The sequence below is a fragment of the Berghia stephanieae genome, chromosome 9, assembly GCF_034508935.2.
Source record: "Berghia stephanieae isolate SIO BIC M18660-M18661 chromosome 9, UCSD_Bste_1.3, whole genome shotgun sequence".
Lineage (NCBI taxonomy): Eukaryota > Metazoa > Mollusca > Gastropoda > Nudibranchia > Aeolidiidae > Berghia > Berghia stephanieae.
Genome location: NC_088368.1, coordinates 19,938,127 through 19,961,163, shown reverse-complemented (window position 1 = coordinate 19,961,163; position 23,037 = coordinate 19,938,127). Strand labels below are relative to the sequence as shown.

Sequence of the window (23,037 nt, the reverse complement as noted above, 5' to 3'; positions counted from 1 at the left end):
CCAGAGACCGTAGGACCGTGGTCCTTAAGCTTGCCAAGGACCGCCCCGCACTACTTTACCACGGCGAAATTTACATTCTTACCTCAGACGGTGATGAGATTAAAGGGCCAGCCTTTGTAAATTATTTATCAACTTCATTCGGAAATTTTTGTATTTGTGGTTTGAATTACCTGTAGATAGTTTATTAGACATCTGAAAAGGTGTGTGAAACAGTGCATGGTCAGTCATTTTGTCACTCAGGTATGGTAGTTTATCATCATGGCGACTCCCTACGTTTCTCGGGTTTAAAGTTGTGTTTAGTGTTTCTTTACAATTTTAAGGATTATTTTCAACACTTCCACTTACACGTTTTTTAAATGCATCTATTTATTTATGTATGCGCGTGCCTCTTCATTAAAAAATAAAAAGAAAAAAAAAAAAAAAAAAAAAAAAAAAGCAAACAAAAGAGAAAAAAAGCCCAACCCTATTGTGTCTTTTCCCTTTTTATTTTATAGTCCAAAATATGAAATTTGGGTTTTATTTATATTTTTCTTATTTAAGACAGTAGACATACTTCTCCTCAAGTGACATAAACTAAAATCTGACATTGCTGGTCCTATCTACTACAAAACTACCTTGAGTACCTGGCCCATCCCGATATAAGACTGCTTGAGACGATAGGTCACAAAGTAAGATGATCAATCGTATAACCTTTAGATTTCCACACTTTATGAAGCTATTCATTCTCCCTAACTAAACATATAAACGTTCAATTCAATTCACTTCAAATTCAAATATTAATCTATTGTCGGCATTTTGAAGTTTCATAAATAATTTAGCCAGGCTAATAGAAGCTTTTGACCGACATAAAAGCCTTTGGCCGTTCTCCAAGTGTCATGTGTTTGGCAATAATATGTTCAATTCTCAGCATCTCAATCACCCCGTCATAATACCGTTTTCAAAAAAAAGTTGAGCGACAATTAAGATTAATGATATAGTCTAAATTGAATTATATTAATTTTATCTTGTGATATAGGCTATTATAGAAAACTCTGTGTCGAATGCATCTTCAATTTAACTGGATCTGACAGTATTTTCTACTAGCCTATGAAGCGAGTTGCATCCGAATCCAACATTGACGTAAATGTGTAGAGACCAATTTTGTTGTGTGTTGTCTAACATTCTGTGTTCTGATTCGTATGTAATAATTCAATGTGAGTTCACACACACTTAACGTATTCGTGGAAAACTGGACACTTTGGTAACACACCGGACTTTATTATTGCTAGTAGATATCAATGTTTTTCAAGGAGAACCACAACCACCATCATCACCAAGGAAAAACGATGGCTAAAAATAAAGTTGACAAAACTCAGAATAGTCCGAATTCGACAGGAGGAGGAGGAGGCGGGGGAGACACGGGAGCAGGAGGAGGTGTAGGAAGGGGAGGAGGAGGAGGGGGAGAGAAAAAGGAAGACATGAAAAGAACAGATATTATTGTCGTTGATGATGAAGCCAAGGTATAATATATATATAGATAACGATATTATTGTTTCATAGTTCGTCTATGAAGACTAACACCATTTAAGAATGTGAAGGTGTTGACTATATAAAACATTCTACCTTTTATCTTTATCCATTCATCCATCCACCCATCCACTGATCCATCCATCCATCCATCCACTCATCCATCCATCCATCCATCTGTCTTCTATCTCATCTGTCTGTTTATCTACTCTCAGCTATTCGATTAATCACTCTATTTTGATTGTAAGTATTTTAAAATTAATATTGTATCCTCTAATCTGTATAGATGTTTATTTATTAATTTATTTATTTTGTTTATTAATTTATTTTAATTATATATTTATTTATTTTATTTATTTATTGTTTGCTAAATAATTGTATTGCACCCTTTCCCATAAAATAAGATAAAAATTACGTTTTAATGTTGATCCTTCTTTTCCCTTTCTACCAACAATTTTGCTTACCCATACCTCAGACGATCCCCACTTTTTTCCAAAATGTAAACTTTATTTTTTGCTTCTTTTTCTTCACTCTCTATAGTTTTTGTTACATACAAACTCTGTCTCTTTATCTCTATGTAAATATTTTGACACAATCAAACCAGAACGTTAGGACAGACCATTTGCTCACCCAGTGCGCTTCCAAATGCTACATTTTTCCACATCTTCCTGCATTTCGATTGTTTGTAATGTTTAAGTACATCTAATTCTAAATCAACCAGTATTCAAAGGCAATTGCCCATTCACATAGTCTGCCGATAGCACTTAACTCAAAGGGCAAAAAGACTGATTTTGTTTCCTAATTTAGATACATGTAATACTTTTTAAAGGGGTTCTCCACCCCATCTTGATTAGATGTGTCAGATGTTACAGAGAGTGTGACAGAGAGTGCTTTGTGAATAGACTATCGTTTATTCAAAGACTAGTATAGTGAGGAACTATTATTTGCCGTTAAGTGCTACACAAATGGAAATGGACTTTGGCCCAATGAGCCCTATGGCTTTGACTGGCTACTCTTCTACCTTTATTCATTCACACTTGAGTTGATTGGACGATGATACTGTGTGAACGTTTGAATCATTTACTTACTGCTCATAATGCCTGATGGCATGTCGCATGGGTGTAATAAATACATCTGTAGTTATCGCCACCTATATTTACTTACTGTTTTCATTATCAATTAACTTTAATAGTAGACGTTGAAACAAGGGAAACTGGGCACGGTCTATTGTCTCCTGACATTTCTCTACAATTTTAATTCCTTATTATTATTAATTAAAGTGCCCGGGCAACACTCTTTTCTGAACTGTGATGAAATACGTCGAGAAACTTTCTAATGCATTTCAGGCCCAACCTCAGAAATTCACATCAAATAAAATGATCCCTTTTTTCACTTCTCTGTTGTCTTCGTTTTGTCATTCTCTCCATACACACACACACACACACACACACACACACAAACACACACACACACACACACACACCTATGCTTGTTTCCAACGGCACTTGTTCACATCATCATTTTTACTGTTGTCCTGAAAATGCCGTTGTAGCAAGCTTTTATATAAAATCTTCAAAGCTATACTTTTCCCCTTTTTTTCCTGATCAGTTTTTCCATCTTTTTTCACTCCAGGACATTGACCAGCTGAAGAATGCCATGGCAGAGGTAAACAAGACCCTGGTGTTCATCAAAGCTGTGGTCAGCAAAGGCAAGCTTGAAGTCTTACCAGGCTCTGCCTCAGTCATCCTGGAGACTGTCATGCACATTTTCAACCTGCTTAGATATCCACAACACGCGCAAGACAGGTAAGCTCTCACTGACAGCAATCTCTGTCTCGTGTTCATTGATGTATCTAGAAAATTGATCCATCTCAGTTTGTTTGGGTTTCTATTTCAATCTGAAATAAATTCCTGTGCTTTCTCCTTGAAATCAGTTTATTCATCCTCATAGCAGGTCATATGGAATCAAAGTTTTCAATTTCATACAATGCAAGTCCGTCACCCTTTTTGAACTAGCAATCTTACAATTTCTTTTACAGTCTATATCAAAGCATTCATTCACCCTCGACTATAGTCGGGTTATTTATATTACGTACTTTACCCAAGGACATATAATTTTGTGATCATTGCTACCCATCTGCCCGGACTATGTTTCACTGGACTTTTGCACAAGACAAGATGCTGTAATGCCACAAGAATAGCAAATTATAAGGATGTTTCACCACAGCAAATTTATTAACTGCCTTATTACATTATATATCACAACACACCCTGATGATAGGTTAGGAATGGGGTTTCTGACAATAAATCAAATCACTCATTGATATTTTCCTTTATCCTCTCTACAGCAATTCCATGGTCTCCAGTCAAAGCAAGGTGTGCCAACACCTAGCCCAGTTCATCCAGTGGACAGACGACCCTCTGGTTGCCAGGACCTCCAAAGACTCCGACACAACAAGCATATCATCAACAGAATCTGCTGGGCAGGCTGGGGGAATCATTGACTCCCTTCTGGAAGGGATTGAGGTAAAAGACTTGTCATGACTCAAATTTGACTCGTTAGAATATGATTACTTGATAAACTCACCGAATTATTCAGTAAAACTATGTTGGGGACTTTTTTGTCTTTTTTGTTTTGTTTTGTTTTGATGTTGTTGTTTTCTTTGTTTGTTTTTAGCTTTTCCTAAGGAAAAGAGATGACTGGGGAGGGGGGGGGGGGGGGGGGGGGGGGGGGTTGAGAGAAGAGAAGAAAGGCAAAATAACCTGAAAATTTATCATCGTGAATTCAATCAATTTTTCATGTAGACATATATCAATAAAAACTCCAATTACAATAATCTCTGTCATTAAATCATCAAAGAAATAAATTATATTTGTATAAGAATTTGGTCTTAAATGTCATTTATTTTGTTTTACAAAACAGGAGTTGACACAACTTGGATTGGAAAAAATGTCACAGAAGAAAAACAACTTGCAGACTCCTGCCATGGGACAGAATCTACCATCCCCTACTTGTGATGGGTATGTTGGTTTTTTTTTATTTGATCTCATTCTGGTTATCAGGTTTGCAAATCTCGACACAAAAGTATTGGCACTGAAATAACAAATAGAATTTATTTGATTGAAATAATAGCAACTTTTTATTTGTTCTCCCTTTCTATGAATTTTGACAAACAATACGTAAACCTGACACTGGGACATTTATGTTATAAGCACTGTTGCTGGTGACAGCGACAGTCCTTCAAATATGACAGCAGACAAATTGCAGGGATTAAGGTGTCATTTGAAGTTTGGAATAAAAAGACTTTCCATAGTCAAATTTACATAATTTTATATTGGACAAAGCATCTTGTTTTTCAACTTGCAGCCATCTTTTTTTTTTTTTTAAACAATAAACAACCTCACCAACACTTTTTATTCACTCTCTCCCCCCCCCCCCCCCCCCCCCCCCCCCCCCCCCAACAGGTCCAAATTGAGCCCATTCCCCGACATCCCTCTGACTCCAAGAGAGCAGGAGATCCTGGCCCAAACTGGAGATCTCACCTTTAATAAGCGAGGCAGCGCTAGTTCCAGCTCCACAGCTTTCTCATTTGACTCTATAGACGGAGTTATCCCCCCTCCCAAGCCCCCTCTACCGATGGACTCGGTATCCTTACAAAGCAGGTGAGTGAAGACATTGAGTTGAGTATACACTTTGATGTTACAATTCATCCCTCACCTCATTGGTTGACTTACTTGACTCAAGCCTCTTGACTCCTTGTGGAACATAGAGTCGCAACAGTACTCTTATCTTCCATCTGACTCGGTGTTTGGAGATCTTCCTTATTTGGGCCCAGGGTTTTCCTGCTGCCTTCTCAATGCTTGGTCACCACCATGTCTGCTTTGGGTGACCAATCCTCCTGTTTCCTTGCCGGTTCCAGTTAGAAGTAGTAGCCAATTAATTTTCTATATTCTTGCAGCAAAAGACAGGACATCACCCATGCCAATCCACGCTTCTGTTCTAAAGATATCTTTCACCATTTTACATCATTGGGCCCAACCTCCATACATCCGACATTTTTGTTTTTCAGTTTTCAAGACCGTTATTCCACCCAAATCTTCACTACTTTTATAGTTTCACAGCTTTACTATGTGCATTCCTTGGACATATTCAATTGTGAATGAAGAATAATTAATGAAGATGAACTTATTAGTGTAAGTGATAAATATAATAGTAGAAATGTACACATATTTTTGTCATTTCCATTGAGCATCTGGCTGTAATATAATTTTCTTCTTATCTCTTCTACAGACTTTCACAAGATTCAGGGAAATCTAACGGAGTCTCTTACGACCCACACCACCCTCCACCTCTACCAGAAAAACGGCGGTCTACCAGCAGTAGTGTGGAAGTGTTAGAGTCCCTATCGGGCCGTTGTCCCAGGTCTCCACAGCCCCCACGAACACCACAGTCATCTACTCCTCTAATATCCAGTACTTCCTTAGACTCAATAGGTTTGAATGGCGGTAGTAATGCCTCAAGCCAACGCGTCATGATTGGAGCTGATGGCACAATTGTCAATCATCATTCAGCAAATGATATCTTATCAACAGCATCCTCATCGTCTTCATCATCGTCATCATATTCAGCTTCCACTGTACAACAGGAAAAATCATCATCGATGACAACTCATACCACAAAACGAACTGTATCCCATTCACAAAGTGACTCAAAAATGATGAGCAGTACCCGATCGGCTGTTGTACGAAGCAGTGGCACAGGTGTCGGTATACACAAACCTGGCGGTGCTATGGACCAGGCATTTCAGGATATAAATCAACTGACCAATCAAATTAAACAGATGACCAACTTCATCGATGAAATCCCACCCCCTCTTCCGGCTAAAAAGTCTGGGGGTGTTGCAGGTATCAGCCGTCTAAATTCACAATACGATAATGTACCCCATGGGTTAGAGGAAACAATGGCAACTCTATCAGGTCCTAATACATCATCTGTAATATCATCATCATCATCATCATCATCTTCAAGTCACCAAAAAACTACGGTTGTGATGAGGAAGGAAGTCTCTAGGATGTCTTCATCGTCCACTTGTAGTAACCAGTCCATCCACTCTAACCAAAGGTTGGTTCCTTTGTTTTTTGGGTTTTTTTTGTTTTTCTGTTTTTTTTCGTTTTTTTTTTTTTTTTTTTTTTTTTTTTTTTTTTTTTTTTTTTCCTGATCGCTTAAGAAAAAGCAAATAATGAAAGAAAGTCAGACCACAAACAGATCTCATTCCAGTATTATTATGATGAGGTTAACTTAATGCTGAAAATGAAATTCTAATTTTTTTATTATAACAGTTGATTAGAATCAATTACTGCCTAAAATGGGAAAATGGATAGTTTCTCAAAATAGAAGAAAGAAAGAAAAAAAAAAGAGATTCAAATTTCACTTGACTATAAATGCAATTATCTCATCTGGTTCATCACAATATGATACCAGATTGACACAGCAGTAATTGCTTCAAATGAGAATCAAACAGAGCAAAATTATGAAAGTCATAAAAGGTAGCATGTGGCATCTTAGTGTGTGTGAGAGGCAATTACTGAAATGCCATACTAGGCAGCAGTTTCCGATGACTTTGTTCACAACATTTTTTCACTTCCCAGTGAGGCCAGTATTTTGTCAGTCCTACTTGCTTGTACGCTTATTCTGTATTTATGGAAGGATTGAGTACCAAAAACCTTGAAAATGAAATCTAATTCATCGGGGATGAAACTGGGCTCATACTAGCTTTTTTTTAGGAAATAGATCCTACAAAATTGAGAGTTTCCAGATTGAAGGATACTCTGTACTTGAATTGGTATCAGTTGCCTTGCTGTGATGAATACAACCTTCATACATTGCCTAGCTTGTACCCACAAATCCTGGGCGGCAACAATGTACTAATCCAATACAAGGGTGAGATACAACTGTAGACTTGGGTGATAAAGCTTTCATAAACAAAATTTACCAGACTGGTGATGTTAGAATATAAGCAACTCAAGATAGCATTCTTTGGCAGTATAAATTCAGAAAAGTGAGTGGAGCAAGCATTTATTATACGAATGACAAGAAATGAAATGAGAAAAGTGCCAGAGGACAGCAGGGAATAAAAACTTTAGCAGCAATGAGAAGTCAAATCCATGACCGGACTGTTAAGGCACCTCCGCGTGACCTGAGAGGGATGCTGTGCAGTCAATGCAAAAGTTTTTATCTTCTATTGTCCTCTGGGACTTCTCTACTCACTTTATTTCTTGTTCTTTAGGAGTAAAGGCAGCATTGTGAAACATGTCAAAAAAGTTTTTAAGTTGTAGAAATGAGGTCAATCAATTTACAATCGACTTCAGATTTGCATGTTATACAGCTCATCTCCCCATTAAGATCAACATTTTTAGCATTCTCCCTATTCAGTCAATCCATTTGTGGTGTTCCCAGTGGAGGTCAACGATCTTTCCAGTCCTTCATGGCAGAAGAGCGGGCCAGTAGCTCCCACGAGACTTACTCATCCTCTGAGACTTTCTCCTCCAACAGTCACTCCAGCACAGAGTCCCTACCCAAACCACCTCCTCTACCCCCCAAACAGAAGCATGGTAAGACCAATATGATCTCTTGTGATAAACACAAACATTCAACAGACATTTTGTGGTCTTTTAAAAAATCTAGAAGTTCATGAATCAAATTCAAAAAGTATTTTTTTGGGCAAAATTTAGACATTGCTGATTCACATACTTTTCTTTTTAAAAACATTTATAATTTATTAAAACAAAACAAAATTAAAACGATCAAAACAAATTTTTAAAATAATGATACCTTTGCTTAAATGTATAATGTTTTTCAATACTGGTCATGAATTAATTAGAACATTTATTATGGAGAATAATTACTTTTTCAATGTATATATTAAAGAAATGATTGAGTAAGTCTTTGTCATGTAATCAAATGGTTTATCTATTTCAATTTTACATGTTGGTGGAACAGGTTATCATAAAATCCTATATCTCTATGTTCCTGATGGTTGCTTCTGATTTCAACATACATATAATCACAGTTAATTTTTTTTTTAATGTCAGTTTTTTTTACTACTTTTATCTTGTAAAATTAATTTCAAATTCATTGGAATCTATGTCTTTACAGTGCAAGCTTACATGCAAACTTTTGGTGCTCTAAAACAACCCGGAGGTCTCCTAGAAGAGACCATCTCCAGACACTCTATAAACTTCTACGAAGCCCAGTGGCACCAACACCAGAGAGAGTTGTTCTACCCAAGGTCCAACACTATATCCGTCTTCTCTGACATTTCATCTGGGTCCTCAGTCAGTGGTGGGTCATCGGAGATGCTCTCTACAACTGCATTGATCCCGCCTTTACCTGACAAGATGAAAAGGGTAAGTTGTTGTCAATTCCATTGTGTAAAATACTGTATGTACAACTTTGAAGAAAATGGCATCAAGAAAGAACAAAACACTAAACATGGAACGTTTTCAGCTCAAAACCCTACTTTAACTAATAAATAGCAAAAATGGTAATGCTTCAGAGTATATCCAGATTGTTTTGTTTGTTGTTTTTTAGATTGAACAGCTTATAGCAGATGAAGTTCCAAACTCAAATCTGTTCGACTTTAAACTCAGTTTTATTCATCCAGATGATTCCAACATAATACCAGATTAATGCAGTGTGTATCATATGGCCATATATGGGGCAGCGTGGCTCACCCGTATGGTCTTAGATTTGTACCAGGAAGGTACCGAGTTCGATCACCCGCCGCTGTGTTGTGTGGCCTTGAGCAAGTCACCTCGCCCTAGCTCAATTTGCGGCTGATGCCTGGGTTATTCCAGTCTTCCCTTGGAATAGGCCCTAAAGACAAATTTCCCCTATGGGATGAATAAAGGGAATTTTATTTATTATTTTTATTTTTATTTTTTATTTATGTGAGGTTGTTGTGTTTGTTGTTGACTTTTATTTATTTTCATCCATAGATGTCAGACATCAGTCATGGTAGCCAGGCATCTGGAGACTCCAGTCTGTCTGATGCGTACGGGTTACCATCATCCTCATCATCATCTGCTGGCATGAACATTCCAATTGGCTTTTTGGACAGGTGAGAAAGGTTAAATACTAATTGTTGGAAAATTGATTGTATTTTATCCACAAACGTTGATGAATTATTCGATAAAATAGTCGTTATTGAGATATTTGAAAAACAATAGAAAAAGACTTAAGATGTTTAAAGGAAGTTAACTGATGGATAAGTACTAAAAGAACTACTAATTTTCACCATTTCAGCATGCTTATCCAGCCCCAGCAGCGACAGTCTCTCCCTCTACCTCAGCCCACCCCCTTCACAAGAGAGATCAAACCTGATGCTGCTCCCAAGAAAGATCCAGAGACTGTATCAGCTCCCCTGGCCCAGCCAGAGATACAGAAAGATTCTGACTCTGACTTTTGTGAATTGAACCTTCTGGATGATATCGACATATCCGACCAACTCATCCTCAAACAGGAGGTAATTGAGTAGCCTATGACATGATATTTATTTATAGCATTTTTATAAACATATATCAATTTAGTGTTATAAGTGAAAGTGGAGTATTGTTGCAACGTTAATAATAAAATGGAAAGATTTTATAAATTTATAACAGGCACCATTTCCCTCAAATCAGAAGGCTCTCTGCATGACAGACAAGCAACAGGAAGACAGTCCCACAACATTGTTACACATCATGATGTTAACAGTCACACATTATAGTTACACATGATGTTCATGAAACAGAAAAGTTTTCAAAATTTGTTTGAAAATCTCTAAACACAAAAAATTTCAAATTTAAAAAAAAGGCAGATTGTTCCAGACTGAAATAAGAGAATTTCTTCTCTCCAGTAATCCAAAGAGTCTGAAGAATTTCAAGTTTGAGATACTCAGACGATGACTGCAGTGGTTATCTAAGGTGTGTGAAATATGAAGCTATGGGAGATAAACCTGACAGAAAAGTACAAAAGCATCAAATATTTACAGTGGCCAACCGTCCCTATAGAATCATGACTGTCCCAATTTGGATGGAGGAAAAGGGACCCAAAAAAAAATTGGTCTATTTTTATTCATGGGAATGGCCCTTGCATGTCCCAGGATTGTGATTTTTGACCTGATTTTTGACCAGCGAAATAAAACAAATAACTGACAAATAGAGTGTATTTAATGTAAGGTTTAATATTTAGCAGTCCCAATTAAGATTACATTTTATAATTGTCCAACTATACTGCCATTTTGGGTGATAAAGGTAGCGCATGCTAGGGTGTCTGTTTGAGCTCTTTGAAAAATTGGCTGCTGCAAATATTCTTCATCTGGGAATGAAGCTGCTAAACATGGTATCCATTACTTCGACCTGCAGCTACCTGATCATTGTGGGATAGTTGGTAATACAGAATAAGTACTTGGAAACAGTTAAAAATTCAAGGTTCTTCCACTCTTGATTTTTGTAATTCTGGACACATGCTTTCAAGTGCAGTGCGCTGTGGGACCAGGCCAGAATGCAAGAAGCGTCCAACACATCTTTTATTCTATCCTTCAAACCATTCTGATTTTGAGCTCAATGTAATTGGTTTTTTTTTTTTTTTTTTTTTTTCCTCTTCTTTCTCCAGAATGAGGAGGGCCCTCATGTGAAAGGAGGGGTAGTAGATGCCTTGATTGTCCACGCTACCCAGGCTGGTAGAATAGGTCAGTACTATTGCATTAATGTCTTTCCATTTTGGTTGTGGATTAATTCGCCATTTCCTTCCTATATCAATGACAATCTACATTTGTGTTATGGCATTGTGTATGGTTTGGTGGGTTGAAGGTGGCAGCTTGAGTAGGTCTCTCTCTCGCACTCTCTCTCTCTCTCTCTCTCTCTCTCTCTCTCTCTCTCTCTCTCTCTTTCTCTCTCTCTCTCTCTCTCTCTCTCTCTCTCTCTCTCTCTCTCTCTCTCTCTCTCTCTCTCATTGTGTTTTTTTTTCAACTCTGACCGTTAAAAAAGGAGAGTTATTCATGTATAAAAATATGCATTATTTAGGTTGTTTTCAAAGAAGCAATTCATTTCTATACATTTTCAATGTCATAATTGATCAATGATATCTAAACACACCTGATAAGGAGAAAATAATACCAAAAAAAGTAGTCCTTCAGAGCCATTAAGCCCATAGAACCGGAGATCATCCCTGTTTCTATAGCTTGAAACAGACAATAGCAATTGCTTGCTACCCTTTGGATAGGATGCTTGTCTATCACAAAGTACTTTCCACCAGATCTAACAGACCCAACTACCCAATCACTGCTAGGTGGACAGGGGGGATCAGAAAAAAACCTGACTGCCTCCGTGATTGATCTCAGTCCCTTTGATGATATAATGATATAAAAAGAAATATTTTGAGTTCCAAAATATAGAATCAGCCGCAGACAAATTAAGGACCTTGTGTGTTATTTTTATCTTTTTTTTTAAAAATGATGAGAAAAAGAAAGAAACAACAAAATTATTTTGTTTATAAACAGATCCTTTTCGTGTTAAAAGCTGTTAATTTAACAGAGTTCCAATTTTGTATGTTCTCGCTACCATGGCATGGGAATTTTGACATCATTATCAAACCTATCGTTTTATTCAACTGTACTCCTGCTCGATATTCCTCTCATGTTTTAAATACTAAAAACTTGGAACTCTTCTCTGCTGTCTCTTATGTATTTTTCATATAAACAATGACAATGGTTATCGTTATTAATGAATGCAGTCTTGTCATTTGAAAAAGAATCCACATTATTTTATCATTGACGAAATTGAAATACACGTGTGTTATTCTAAGTGTAATTGTCAATGCCGATCATTGACCAAATTGAAATACACGTGTGTTATTCTAAGTGTAATTGTCAATGTCGATCATTGACCAAATTTAAATACACGTGTGTTATTCTAAGTGTAATTGTCAATGCCGATCATTGACCAAATTGAAATAAACGTGTCTCATTCTAAGTGTAATTGTCACTGCCGATCATTGACCAAATAGAAATACACATGTGTTATTCTAAGTGTAATTGTCAATGCCGATCATTGACCAAATTGAAATAAACGTGTCTCATTCTAAGTTTAATTGTCAATGCCGATCATTGACCAAATTAAAATACACGCGTGTTATTTTAAGTGTAATTGTCAATGCCGATCATTGACCAATTTAAAATACACGTGTGTTATTCTAAGTGTAATTGTCAATGCCGCCCTTCCTAAGCCATGCATAGTGTTGTTATAATTAATGTTTTAGCTAAAAAAATAACTGTTGATATGAAGCCACTATCTAGTCTTCCAAACTGCCCACCCTTCTTAAACCTTGGCTGGATATATGACTGTGTCATCATGTCCCCTTCATCAACAAGCTTCTACCCCTATATCTATTCTCCAGGCACCTTTATTTAACGCCACAAGTCGGTGGCCACATTTTATTCCCTTTTCCCCAACTGAATGATTTATCCAAACTGTAAACAATTTCTACAATTTGTTAAACGCATTGATTTTGATTATTTTTTTTAGTTATTGTTTGTTGTTAAAATTCATTTTATTTCCACAACATTATTTGGCTTTATGTCTTTAGTTGATTATTTTTGTTAAGTTTGAAACAATTTATTGTTATGAAGTCAGCATTTCATTGAGCTGTGCCCCCTGCAATGTTTCAAGATTATTTTTTAAAAATGTTTTGTTGTTTTGTTTGTTTTTTTTTTGGTATATCTGATCATATATTGGATCCAATTTCAGTTTTTAGATTTCAGTTGCATTTAAAATGATTTGATTTGTCTTTGTTTTATGAGTTTATTTATTCTATGCCTATTTTATTTAATGATGATCCCTTGCCACTAACGGGTATTATGGTCTGTGTTAACAGGATGCTAAATGAAATTGATTTAAAGCCAAAATGATTGGAATCGCACAATTTCATTACTTCTTTTTTCTGGGTTTTTTCTTTTGTTTGTTTTGTTTTGTTTTTTGGAGGGTTTTTTTTTGTTTGTTTTTTCTCATTATCTTTTACATTTTTCTCAAATTGATGAACCGTCATTCATGTTCCCCAGGAAAACGGTATTAGTCAAATTTAGACCACAGATTGATGTTTTAGTGTCCTGATTTCAATGACATAATATCATATTAAGGTGATGGGATCACACTTATAAATTAAGGAATTCGATTTATGATTTCATTAGTTTTGCTTTGTTCAATTTGTATTTCCTTCTTATTTTGCAATTGTAATCTTATTTTTATTTGTACTCCTTTAATATGAATTTTGATTTATTTTTTTAATGAAATCTTTAGCTCGCTTTTGCTCTACTTATTATAAGATTTTCAAACTTTCAATTCTAAAACGGTATTGATATTCTTCACAATATAGATGCTTTATTTTCCCGTACCTTCTTTTACTTGTAAAATTTAAAAATCTCAATTAGTAGGAGAGAATACAAACTAATCCTTATATATAATCTAGAAATGAGTGTCCATTGGAAATGTCATACTGGCAGATTTTTAGGATCTTATCTTTTGCAGGGTTTTTAAAAAATGAAACAACACGACATCTGATTGAGTGAACAGGTGTCCATTCATTACGTATAAACTTGAAAAATTCCAAATATTCAGAGGAATTTGAAAGTTTTTTAAAAAAAATATCCATTGACATACTCTGTAGAACGGGCCAATCCAAATGGAAGTACTTTAATTCTATGAAACAAGATTGATACTTTGTAAATGAACCGTTGTGTGTCATGCCTTTTGCAATCTGCCTGTTTTAGTTTTCAATGAGCACTGAGATCACTTGCTTACGCAGCAGCGCAATGACTTTGACATAAATTGGTTATCTAATCACTACATAAACAGCTTATGGTTTTATTTTAACCTCACACTTTTTGTTTATCTTTTTTTTTTTTCTTTTTTTTTTTTTTGCTGACACAAACGTACTTTTTGTACGTTAAAAACAAAAAACAAAACAAAAAATCCCCCCCCCCCCCCCCCCAAAAAAAAAAAAAAAACCAAACCTGTTGTGAAAATATTGAACACAATTCCACAACAACAATCATCACAACACACTCGACACTGATAGGATCACAAGGAGATCTTGAATCAGAACCCAAAGGTAATACAAATGTTTCTTGTACACATTTTTGCTTTTTACTTACTGCTTCAATCTACTAAATGAAAAAAAAGACTTATCCTTAGAGTTTGACGTATATAGATTTAATAATTAAAAAAAAAGACTAACACTTTATTCCATTTCTTCACACCCTGTTTTAAGAATTATCAGTTTAAAATATCTGTTCTCTTGATTTTATCAACTTGTAGCCATCACCATTCGATTGTATATGTTCTATGTCCAATCAATTTAGAAATATTTTAGTGGAGGGATAAGTTGAATAGTCATCCATAAATTTTTCATTCTGTACTTAATGGGATACAATTGTTCTCCTGATTTAGACCACAACTTTATAATATAAAAATAATATTTTTGTAAAGATGTTTTAATTGCAATTTAATACGACATAACATTTTTTCATGACATTGTGACTAAGTGAAAAGATAATGTTAATTCAACCAGCATGGAATCCAGTTATTTATTAATGATAAGACCCATTGACCCAGGTTATGAAAGTACCGAACATTAAAGTAGAGTTGGCTATTAGTATCATTTTATAGTATTTTAACAATTACATTTCGTTTTGCCAAATATTTATTTCATTTAGCAAGCCAATCTGAAGTACATAAGAGCTTGGTAAATAGAGCAAACAGAAAACATTCAAATGGGGAGCAAATTATTTTTGTTGCATTCAGTCAGGTTATACAAAGTTTGTGACATCAAGCCTCCTTAAGATGTGACAATCCAAACAAGATGACTAACTTTTGATTTAAAATTTGTCTTTTGTCAATCTCCTGAATCCTCTTGGAACGAATCATACAGAATTTACTGTATCACTCATAATATAACTGTTGATTCCGAAGCAGGTTGATTTATGTCTTTGGTAATAGTAACATTGAAAATGGAGTAGGTTTTTTGTTGTTTTTATATATCTTTAACTTTGAAAGAAATAATTCTTTTTAAAATTATTAAAGTAAAAAATATTCTTTTCCAAAAATAACATGTCTCTTAATGAGTGGACCATCTGACACTTTCTCCCTCTGCAGGAATTTCATATATTTCTTAAACATCGGTTCATCCCAATTGGACATAGAACATCATATCTAATGGTTGATATAAAAGAGAATTTTAAAAATCTTTCTGTTTTATAGATTTTTACCCCATTCTTATTTTCCCATCAATTTTTTACCCACCCACCCCTCCAATTCTTATAGTGTGTAAATTGTACTTGGCCAAATTGTCCAATCTTATTGATATCTTTTATCATGTTCAATTAGATAGAATAAACTATATCAGTGTCAGCATAAATAAATGAGTCATCATCAAAATACAATATACAGATTATCAAACAATCAAACCAAACATGTTTATTATTTTTTATTTTTAGTAGAAAAGATAACTTAACCTCGAAAACTAGTCTAGGTTTGATTAACTATCTGATTTTATTTTTTTAAAAGTATGCATTGATAATTTTATTGTTTAATATTTTGACATTTGTAAAAGAGGATTTCAGTCAAAGCTTTTCATCAGTCTTTTTAAAAAAAAAAATTAAATTATTGGTGTATATTTTTTCTTAAACAACTTGAAGCAATGAAAACTTACTTCAATCTTTTATAATTTTGGCTGTAGTTTATAAGATTGAATGTGTAGTCAGTGTAATTTAACTCCAGCACAACAAACACTTTAAGAAATGAATTAATTAAACGATTTTTTTTTTTTTTACAATCTTTGGTTTCTCCTGAATAACCTGCACGAGCCGGCAATATCGTACTTAACCTCCTACCATGCTAATGAAATGTTATGTTCCATTAATGTCTGAATGTGCATGTTTTTTTGTTTTTGTTTTTTTTTTAAATTAAGATATTGATCATGGCATCGCTTGGTGTTTAATTTGGAATGATTCCATAGAATTATTTGTATTTTTATATTATAAAGTTTGTTGAAGAAGTTGGATAGAAATAATAATCGTAATGGTAATAATAATAATAATAATAATAATAATAATAATAATAATAATAATAATAATAATAATAATAATAATAATAATAATAATAATAGATGATAATGATAACAAGAAGAAGAAAATTTATATTGTGCGATTTGCCTAAGCCTCAAAGCACTTGACCATTTTAATCAAGTATATTACTATCTAAAAAATGAAATGTAGCCACACATTTACTCAAGAAAGGATGTGCTCGAATTAGAGTTCTTTGAAAATAGAGAAAATCCAAAAGTATGACCAGTCAGTGGTAAATGCCACATACAAAATATTTCTAATAGGCATTCATGTCGGCACGAAGTATTATTGAAGTTAAAAAGCATTTCAAAGTAATAAGTTCAATTCACTGTTGGGCTCAATATTCATTTGAAAGTTATCACTTTTATCCTTAACAAAATCTATAGAAACACGACAAGGCTTCATTTTACTTTTGAACCTCCAGACTGTTAAATGACTAGACATAGAAATGAAAAGTAGCAAATTCATATCAATTTAAAGACGATATTAAATAGTATGATAATAGATTATCTGTAAAATGATAGCAGAGTTATCAATAAAAATCTTGTGTTGGAAGTAAAGTAAATGATACATCACCGTTCCATCAAGTTTGATTCCTGTTGTTAAATTAAGGAGCTTTAATACTGTTCAAATCACTTCAATTTTTATGTTGTTACTTCAGGTATGGTTTTATTCTGAAGAATAATTCGTCATTCTTCATTTCATTAAGTGCACTTTCATAAATGGCTAAATTCCTTTGTCTGTTCAATACAAGGTACAAGACACAGCCAACTTTAAACCAAAGGGACTTGACCAATTTTGATACTCACATCTGACCAATCCATAGCTACTTAACACCATCAAATCACAATCTTTTTATAATGGAAATATTTCTGCACTCTCACTGTAAGATCTGTCCTTAAAAAAAAAACTACCAAAAAGCAATTAGTTTTTATTTGTTTTTTTTTTCTTTTTTTTTTAATGGGTTACTGGGTTAATTTTTTTTTGAGGGGATAAATATTTCAACTAACAAAACATGTAACTCGCGCACAAATGGACTTGATCGTGCTTGATGTATTTTTTATTTTATTTTAAATTTTACGTGTCCAGCCAACAGTGATTAGATGGCTCGGAGAGTTTTATTATAGAACGCTGTAAATACACATAATATTGATACTGCCATATTGGATTATATGAAACAAATCTAACAATCTGGACCTAGCGTTGATAGCGTGCATTATTATTAAAAAGATAAATGAATTATGTTTAAATTGTGTCAACTATGTTCAATGCAAGATGAAAATACTCTGCAATAGACCAGCATCATATTCATGACAAATGATACTTTTGTAACGTTTGTTTATGAGGATAACTGACTTAAACAAATCTAGAGTCAAAGCAAAGTCCCTTTCATTGCAGATTTCTGTTCTTTGAACTACTCTGATTTTGTTTTAACATGAGAGTGGTAACATAATAAAATGTATTCCCTTGTCCATAACATTCTTAAATTGACTTTTTTAAAATTTTGACATTTATTTATATATATATTTTTTTCAATTAAATTCATTTGATTCCAAGATGGGAATATGGTTTTGATTTGACCGTAAAGTGTCCTACGTGTTATTCCAACTCCTGAATCATAATAACAAATAGAAAGATCAAACTGCATGTATTAGAAAAAAGTAGGTGTTGGGCAGGACAACTTAAACGTACATTCTATGCACCCGACATCATGAAGAAGAAAATAAAATGTTAACCAGATAAACGCTGTAATATGGAAAAACATATTTTTAAAAATATTCCCAGAAAACTCCTCCTTCACATATTTATTCATTTAAATGACCTTCAATCTGGCAAAAACTATCAAACCTGGGACTTTAAGGAAGACTTCACAAGGTCCCTAAGTGTTATTCCAACTCCTGAATCATAATAACAAATAGAAAGATCAAACTGCATGTATTAAAAAAAAGCAGGTTTTGGGCAGGACAACTTAAACGTACATTCTATGCACCCGACGACATTCTGAAGAAGAAAATAAAATGTTAGCCAGATAAACGCTGTACTCTGGAAAAAAAACATGTATTTAAAAATATGCCCAGAATACTCCTTCAAATATTGATTTAAATGACCCTCATTTTGGCAACAAAAAAACCATTCAAACCTGGGACTTTAAGGAAGACCGCAAATTCCCTGGTTTGAGAGTTTTTGCCAAGATGAGGGTCATTTAAATCGATCAATATTTGGAGGATGATTTTTCTGGTCAAATGTTTAAATACATGTTATTCCGGGGTACGGCAGTTATCTGGTTAAACAGCGTCAGATTTTTAGTATATTATATAGTATATCTGATTTCACCAGGGCCACATTTTATAATCAGGGTTTTCCCCTGATCCCTGTTTCTTTAATGTGAAATGAAGAGTTTAAAAATTGCTTTCTTCTCTTCATTTAGACACTAATCTATTACAGTGTATGCTTTTCACCTGATCTAATCTTGATCTCAACTACCAAATCAATTCTAGGTGGACCAAAAAAAAAGTATAATAGGCTATACCATATAATATTGTCGCAAAAGTAAAAAAAAAAAGAAGAGAAAAACAGAAAAGAAACTTAAAAAGAAACAATTTTTTTTTTAAATTCAGGATATTTCTTCCTTTTTATCTTTGGTGTGTCACAATCCAAACCATCAACATTTTTATAATTTTTATTCATGTCTGTTGTTTAGACTTATCTATGTATTTGTTTTCATATCCTCGTTAAATCTCTTGTTTAATCACACAACAGAAAGAAAGAGAGGTATTTTAAGTATCTTTATGTGTTAATGATTTAGCATAGTTGATTGTATTTTAATCACACAACAGAAAGAAAGAGAGGTATTTTAAGTATCTTTATGTGTTAATGATTTAGCATAGTTGATTGTATTTATGTGTTGTCTTTTATCAAAAATTTTTTACAAGTTATTTTACAGCAGGTTGAAATTCATATATTTGAGGTCATTCTCACAAAGTATAAATGATATTCTTACACAATGTTTGATGATCATAATAGTATAATAATACCGACAATGGTGATAAAACAGGTATAAAAATAATGATGATGATAATAATAATAATAATAATAATAATAATAATAATAATAATAATAATAATAATAATAATAATAATAATAATAATAATAAGGATGATGATGGCGATATTGATTTTGATTATTATAATAATTTCAATGATAATATCAAAAATAAAAACGTGAAATGTAGTTATGACACTGAAAGCTACAGTAAAAAAAAGAAGTAAAAAAAAAAATGTTATCATTAGACAAATGACAGTCAAAAGCCTGAGAGATGTTTATTGATATTTTCTAAAGGAATACTCATTTAATTCTTTTGTCTTCCTTTACCATGAAATCTAACATGTCTGGAAGGTTTCAGATTCTATGATAATTTTGGAATTTAATTATTCAAACTAGAAAGTAACGATCATATTTTCGATGAAATTCCATTCGATCATTTTATGACAACGATGACACTTTTAAAAAGACTAAAACAAATTACACAATAGTATTGTAACATGATGTGAAAATGAGCATAAGTTCTCACCCCATAAACAATAAAATGGTTTTGATAAACGCCGTGAATTAGAATTTGGAAGGTATCATGGTCGATATTGATAACTAAAGTAAGCTTATCTATGTATCCTCTTTTCTTTTAACACATCTTTTAATCTTGATTTTAGATATTTCTCCAATTATAAAAAGATATATACTTGTTTTTACTTTTGTTATCCTTGCTTCTCTAACAAGATCTGCATACAGCAATAACATGAAGCACGTGCTTGATAATAATCTAACTGTCCTTTTATGAGTCTGCCTCATAACTCAATGAAGACACAGGTTTCTGTATGGATGGATGACCCATGTTTTTCTTCTTCTTTTTCCTTTTAGATAAAATTCTGGAATAAAGAATGACGCTCTTTCATATTTTAATATCACTGGAATGAAATGTGTATTTAAATTTTAGAATGAAAAGAACAGAACAAGTTTATATATACTTTGTTATGAAATTTTTATGAAACATAAAGTCTCCAACTTCCTCCCCCTCAAAACATAATTTTATTTTTGTTACTATTTAAATCATCTCTAAATTGAGTACATTTTTATGATAGAAAACAAATTATGCCGACCTCCTTCGTCTGGTTTTATGTCATGTTAGGTTCAAATGGACATGGAAAATTAAACGATTGATGACAATCGTGGGGAAAAATTAAGAAACAACATTTTTTTTCTCAATAGAATCTTTATTTAGACATTACTTTTTGTCCACTTTGACCTCGTACCAATTTGAAGAGGTGGATCACACATGACATGTTTTTGTCTAGTTTATTGGTTTGTTTTTGTTGAAAATTTCTGGACTCATTTATAGAAATGCATTAATTAAATATAGTAGAAATTTTACTACTTGTTTCTATATTATATTTGGTGGGAAAGGGGAAGGGGGGGGGGGGGGGATATGAGTGGAAAAATATGTCTGGTATGTCTTCATTGAGTTAAACTCGAGATAAACCATAATTACATCCTGTCTGATTTGTCTTACGATTTAAATTGAAATTGAAATTGGTTGGTTTTTTTTTTCCTAGCATCCCCCGAATCTCCTTTCAACAGATAGAATCTGAAATTGTGTGTCTGAGGCAATGCCAAACAAAGCAGAGGAGAGCTATTTCTCCTCAATTGTTTATCTCTGTTTTGTCTATCATTGTATCATGGGCACCGTATCCGATTTCTATCAGGCAGTAGCAATGCTTGGTCCCCAATTTTTTTCTTTTTATGTCTACCTGATGATCTTAAACTTGATATTCGTCAATTTTCCTCCTTTCCAGAGTTTATGTACCAGGAGGCTTTCTTGACCACGTACCGTATGTTCATCTCACCAAAGACCCTGATGGAGAAACTTCTGTATCGCTTCCACAAGTTCCACCACAGTAGTGATGGCAAGAAAAAACTGGCTCACAACTCATTCTCTTTACTTATCAGAGTTGTCGATGAATTGGGGTGAGAAGAATAACCAGTAACAAAATACAACTCTTGTCATGTTATAGAGAAAACATAGTTTATCTCTTTTGGATTATATATAAGAGACCCAGTAGAAAGCTCCTTATTTATGCTGGTCATTTTTTTTTTTTTATCATGAAGGCATTTTCTTAAAAATTGTATTCAAAAATTATGAAATAAAATTAAGCATAAAATTAAGTATGCCTTCTCTTCCCCGATTACAGTTTTCGCTGCTAATTTATTCATTTATGAAACACTGTTTTTTCCATTCCATATAAATCTCATTTGAGGTTGTATCATTATATACATCTTTAGCACAACCATTCATGGTCATGTTATAAGAGATAAGATTCCAGTTTATGAATTACACAAAGTTATGAATTAACCAAAGTGGGAGGTGCAGCATTTCTGAAAGAAAGAAGTCCTAGAAAAATCATCTTACGAAAAACAGGTCTATATGTTAAATGTCATAAAATGCTTATACAGTCTTAAAGTGTATTTCAAATGTATTTTTTAACTTTCAATTTATGTTTGTTTGTATATCAAATAAATTTCAATTAACAACAAAATATATATTTTCTTTCTTTTTAACGGCTTGCTTTGTGAGGGAAAAAAATATTTCCTTTCAAAATGAATTGAAAATATTCAAGAGCAAACTTGAACTTGGGAAGATCAGCCAGCAGATAGATATTTGTGGTCCTTCAGAGACATTAGACCCATGGAGCTAGAGATTCTATAGCATGAAACGGACAACAGCCATTGTTGCTGCCCTTTAAATAGGACGCCTGTCTTTCAGAATGCACTTTCACCTGATCTAATAGACCCAGCTACCCAATCACTTTTGGGTGGACAGGGGGGTCAGAAAAAATGATCTCATCTTCACCCTGGATTGATCTCAGTCCCGTTGTGTTTGAGCTTTCCAGACCCCCAAATAGACATTTGTGGATCACACCATTACATTTTTTTTTTCATTTCCTCTTTAGAACAAATGAATTGGACTCAGTCATAGTAGACAGACTGATGACTTTGGTGTACGAGCTTATTTCAGAAGGAGCCCTCAATCTGGCTCGACTCCTACGTCGCAAGTTTCTGGAGAAATGTGAGAAAAAGCAAGCAGTTCTGGCTGATCAACAGTCCATCTCCAACACACCAGTACAGTCTTCTATAGAATTGTCTTCCAGGTTGGTACAGAACAAATGTCTTGCTTGAATTTAAGCTTCTGCTTGATTAACAATGACAAATCATGTGTTTATTAGAGGCACCATGGGTTAGAAACCTACTCTTGCCATCTCATTTTCTCGTTGGACAAGAAATTCAGTTCCTAATTCTGACAATACAGTATTGCACTAGGG

The 23,037-nt window shown here is 33.9% G+C and overlaps 1 protein-coding gene across 11 annotated transcripts in view; it reads left to right on the top strand.

The window, feature by feature from the left end:
• LOC144979827 (rap guanine nucleotide exchange factor 1-like) overlaps nucleotides 1-23,037 on the top strand; it is a 128,290-nt gene that overhangs the window by 95,510 nt on the left and 9,743 nt on the right. For 2 of the 11 annotated variants that reach the window (XM_078926980.1, XM_078926979.1), the window contains 13 exons: nucleotides 3,139-3,311; nucleotides 3,854-4,031; nucleotides 4,429-4,526; nucleotides 4,971-5,168; nucleotides 5,797-6,627; nucleotides 7,939-8,117; nucleotides 8,662-8,912; nucleotides 9,504-9,625; nucleotides 9,811-10,030; nucleotides 11,161-11,236; nucleotides 14,620-14,652; nucleotides 21,514-21,685; nucleotides 22,669-22,866. In XM_078926980.1, coding sequence (XP_078783106.1) covers nucleotides 3,139-3,311; nucleotides 3,854-4,031; nucleotides 4,429-4,526; nucleotides 4,971-5,168; nucleotides 5,797-6,627; nucleotides 7,939-8,117; nucleotides 8,662-8,912; nucleotides 9,504-9,625; nucleotides 9,811-10,030; nucleotides 11,161-11,236; nucleotides 14,620-14,652; nucleotides 21,514-21,685; nucleotides 22,669-22,866 — 2,729 coding nt within the window. Of the gene's footprint in view, nucleotides 1-80; nucleotides 241-1,015; nucleotides 1,500-3,138; nucleotides 3,312-3,853; nucleotides 4,032-4,428; nucleotides 4,527-4,970; nucleotides 5,169-5,796; nucleotides 6,628-7,938; nucleotides 8,118-8,661; nucleotides 8,913-9,503; nucleotides 9,626-9,810; nucleotides 10,031-11,160; nucleotides 11,237-14,619; nucleotides 14,653-21,513; nucleotides 21,686-22,668; nucleotides 22,867-23,037 lie in introns of those variants that run through there. The other 9 variants (XM_078926985.1, XM_078926987.1, XM_078926982.1 and 6 more) reach the window with 8 other exon arrangements.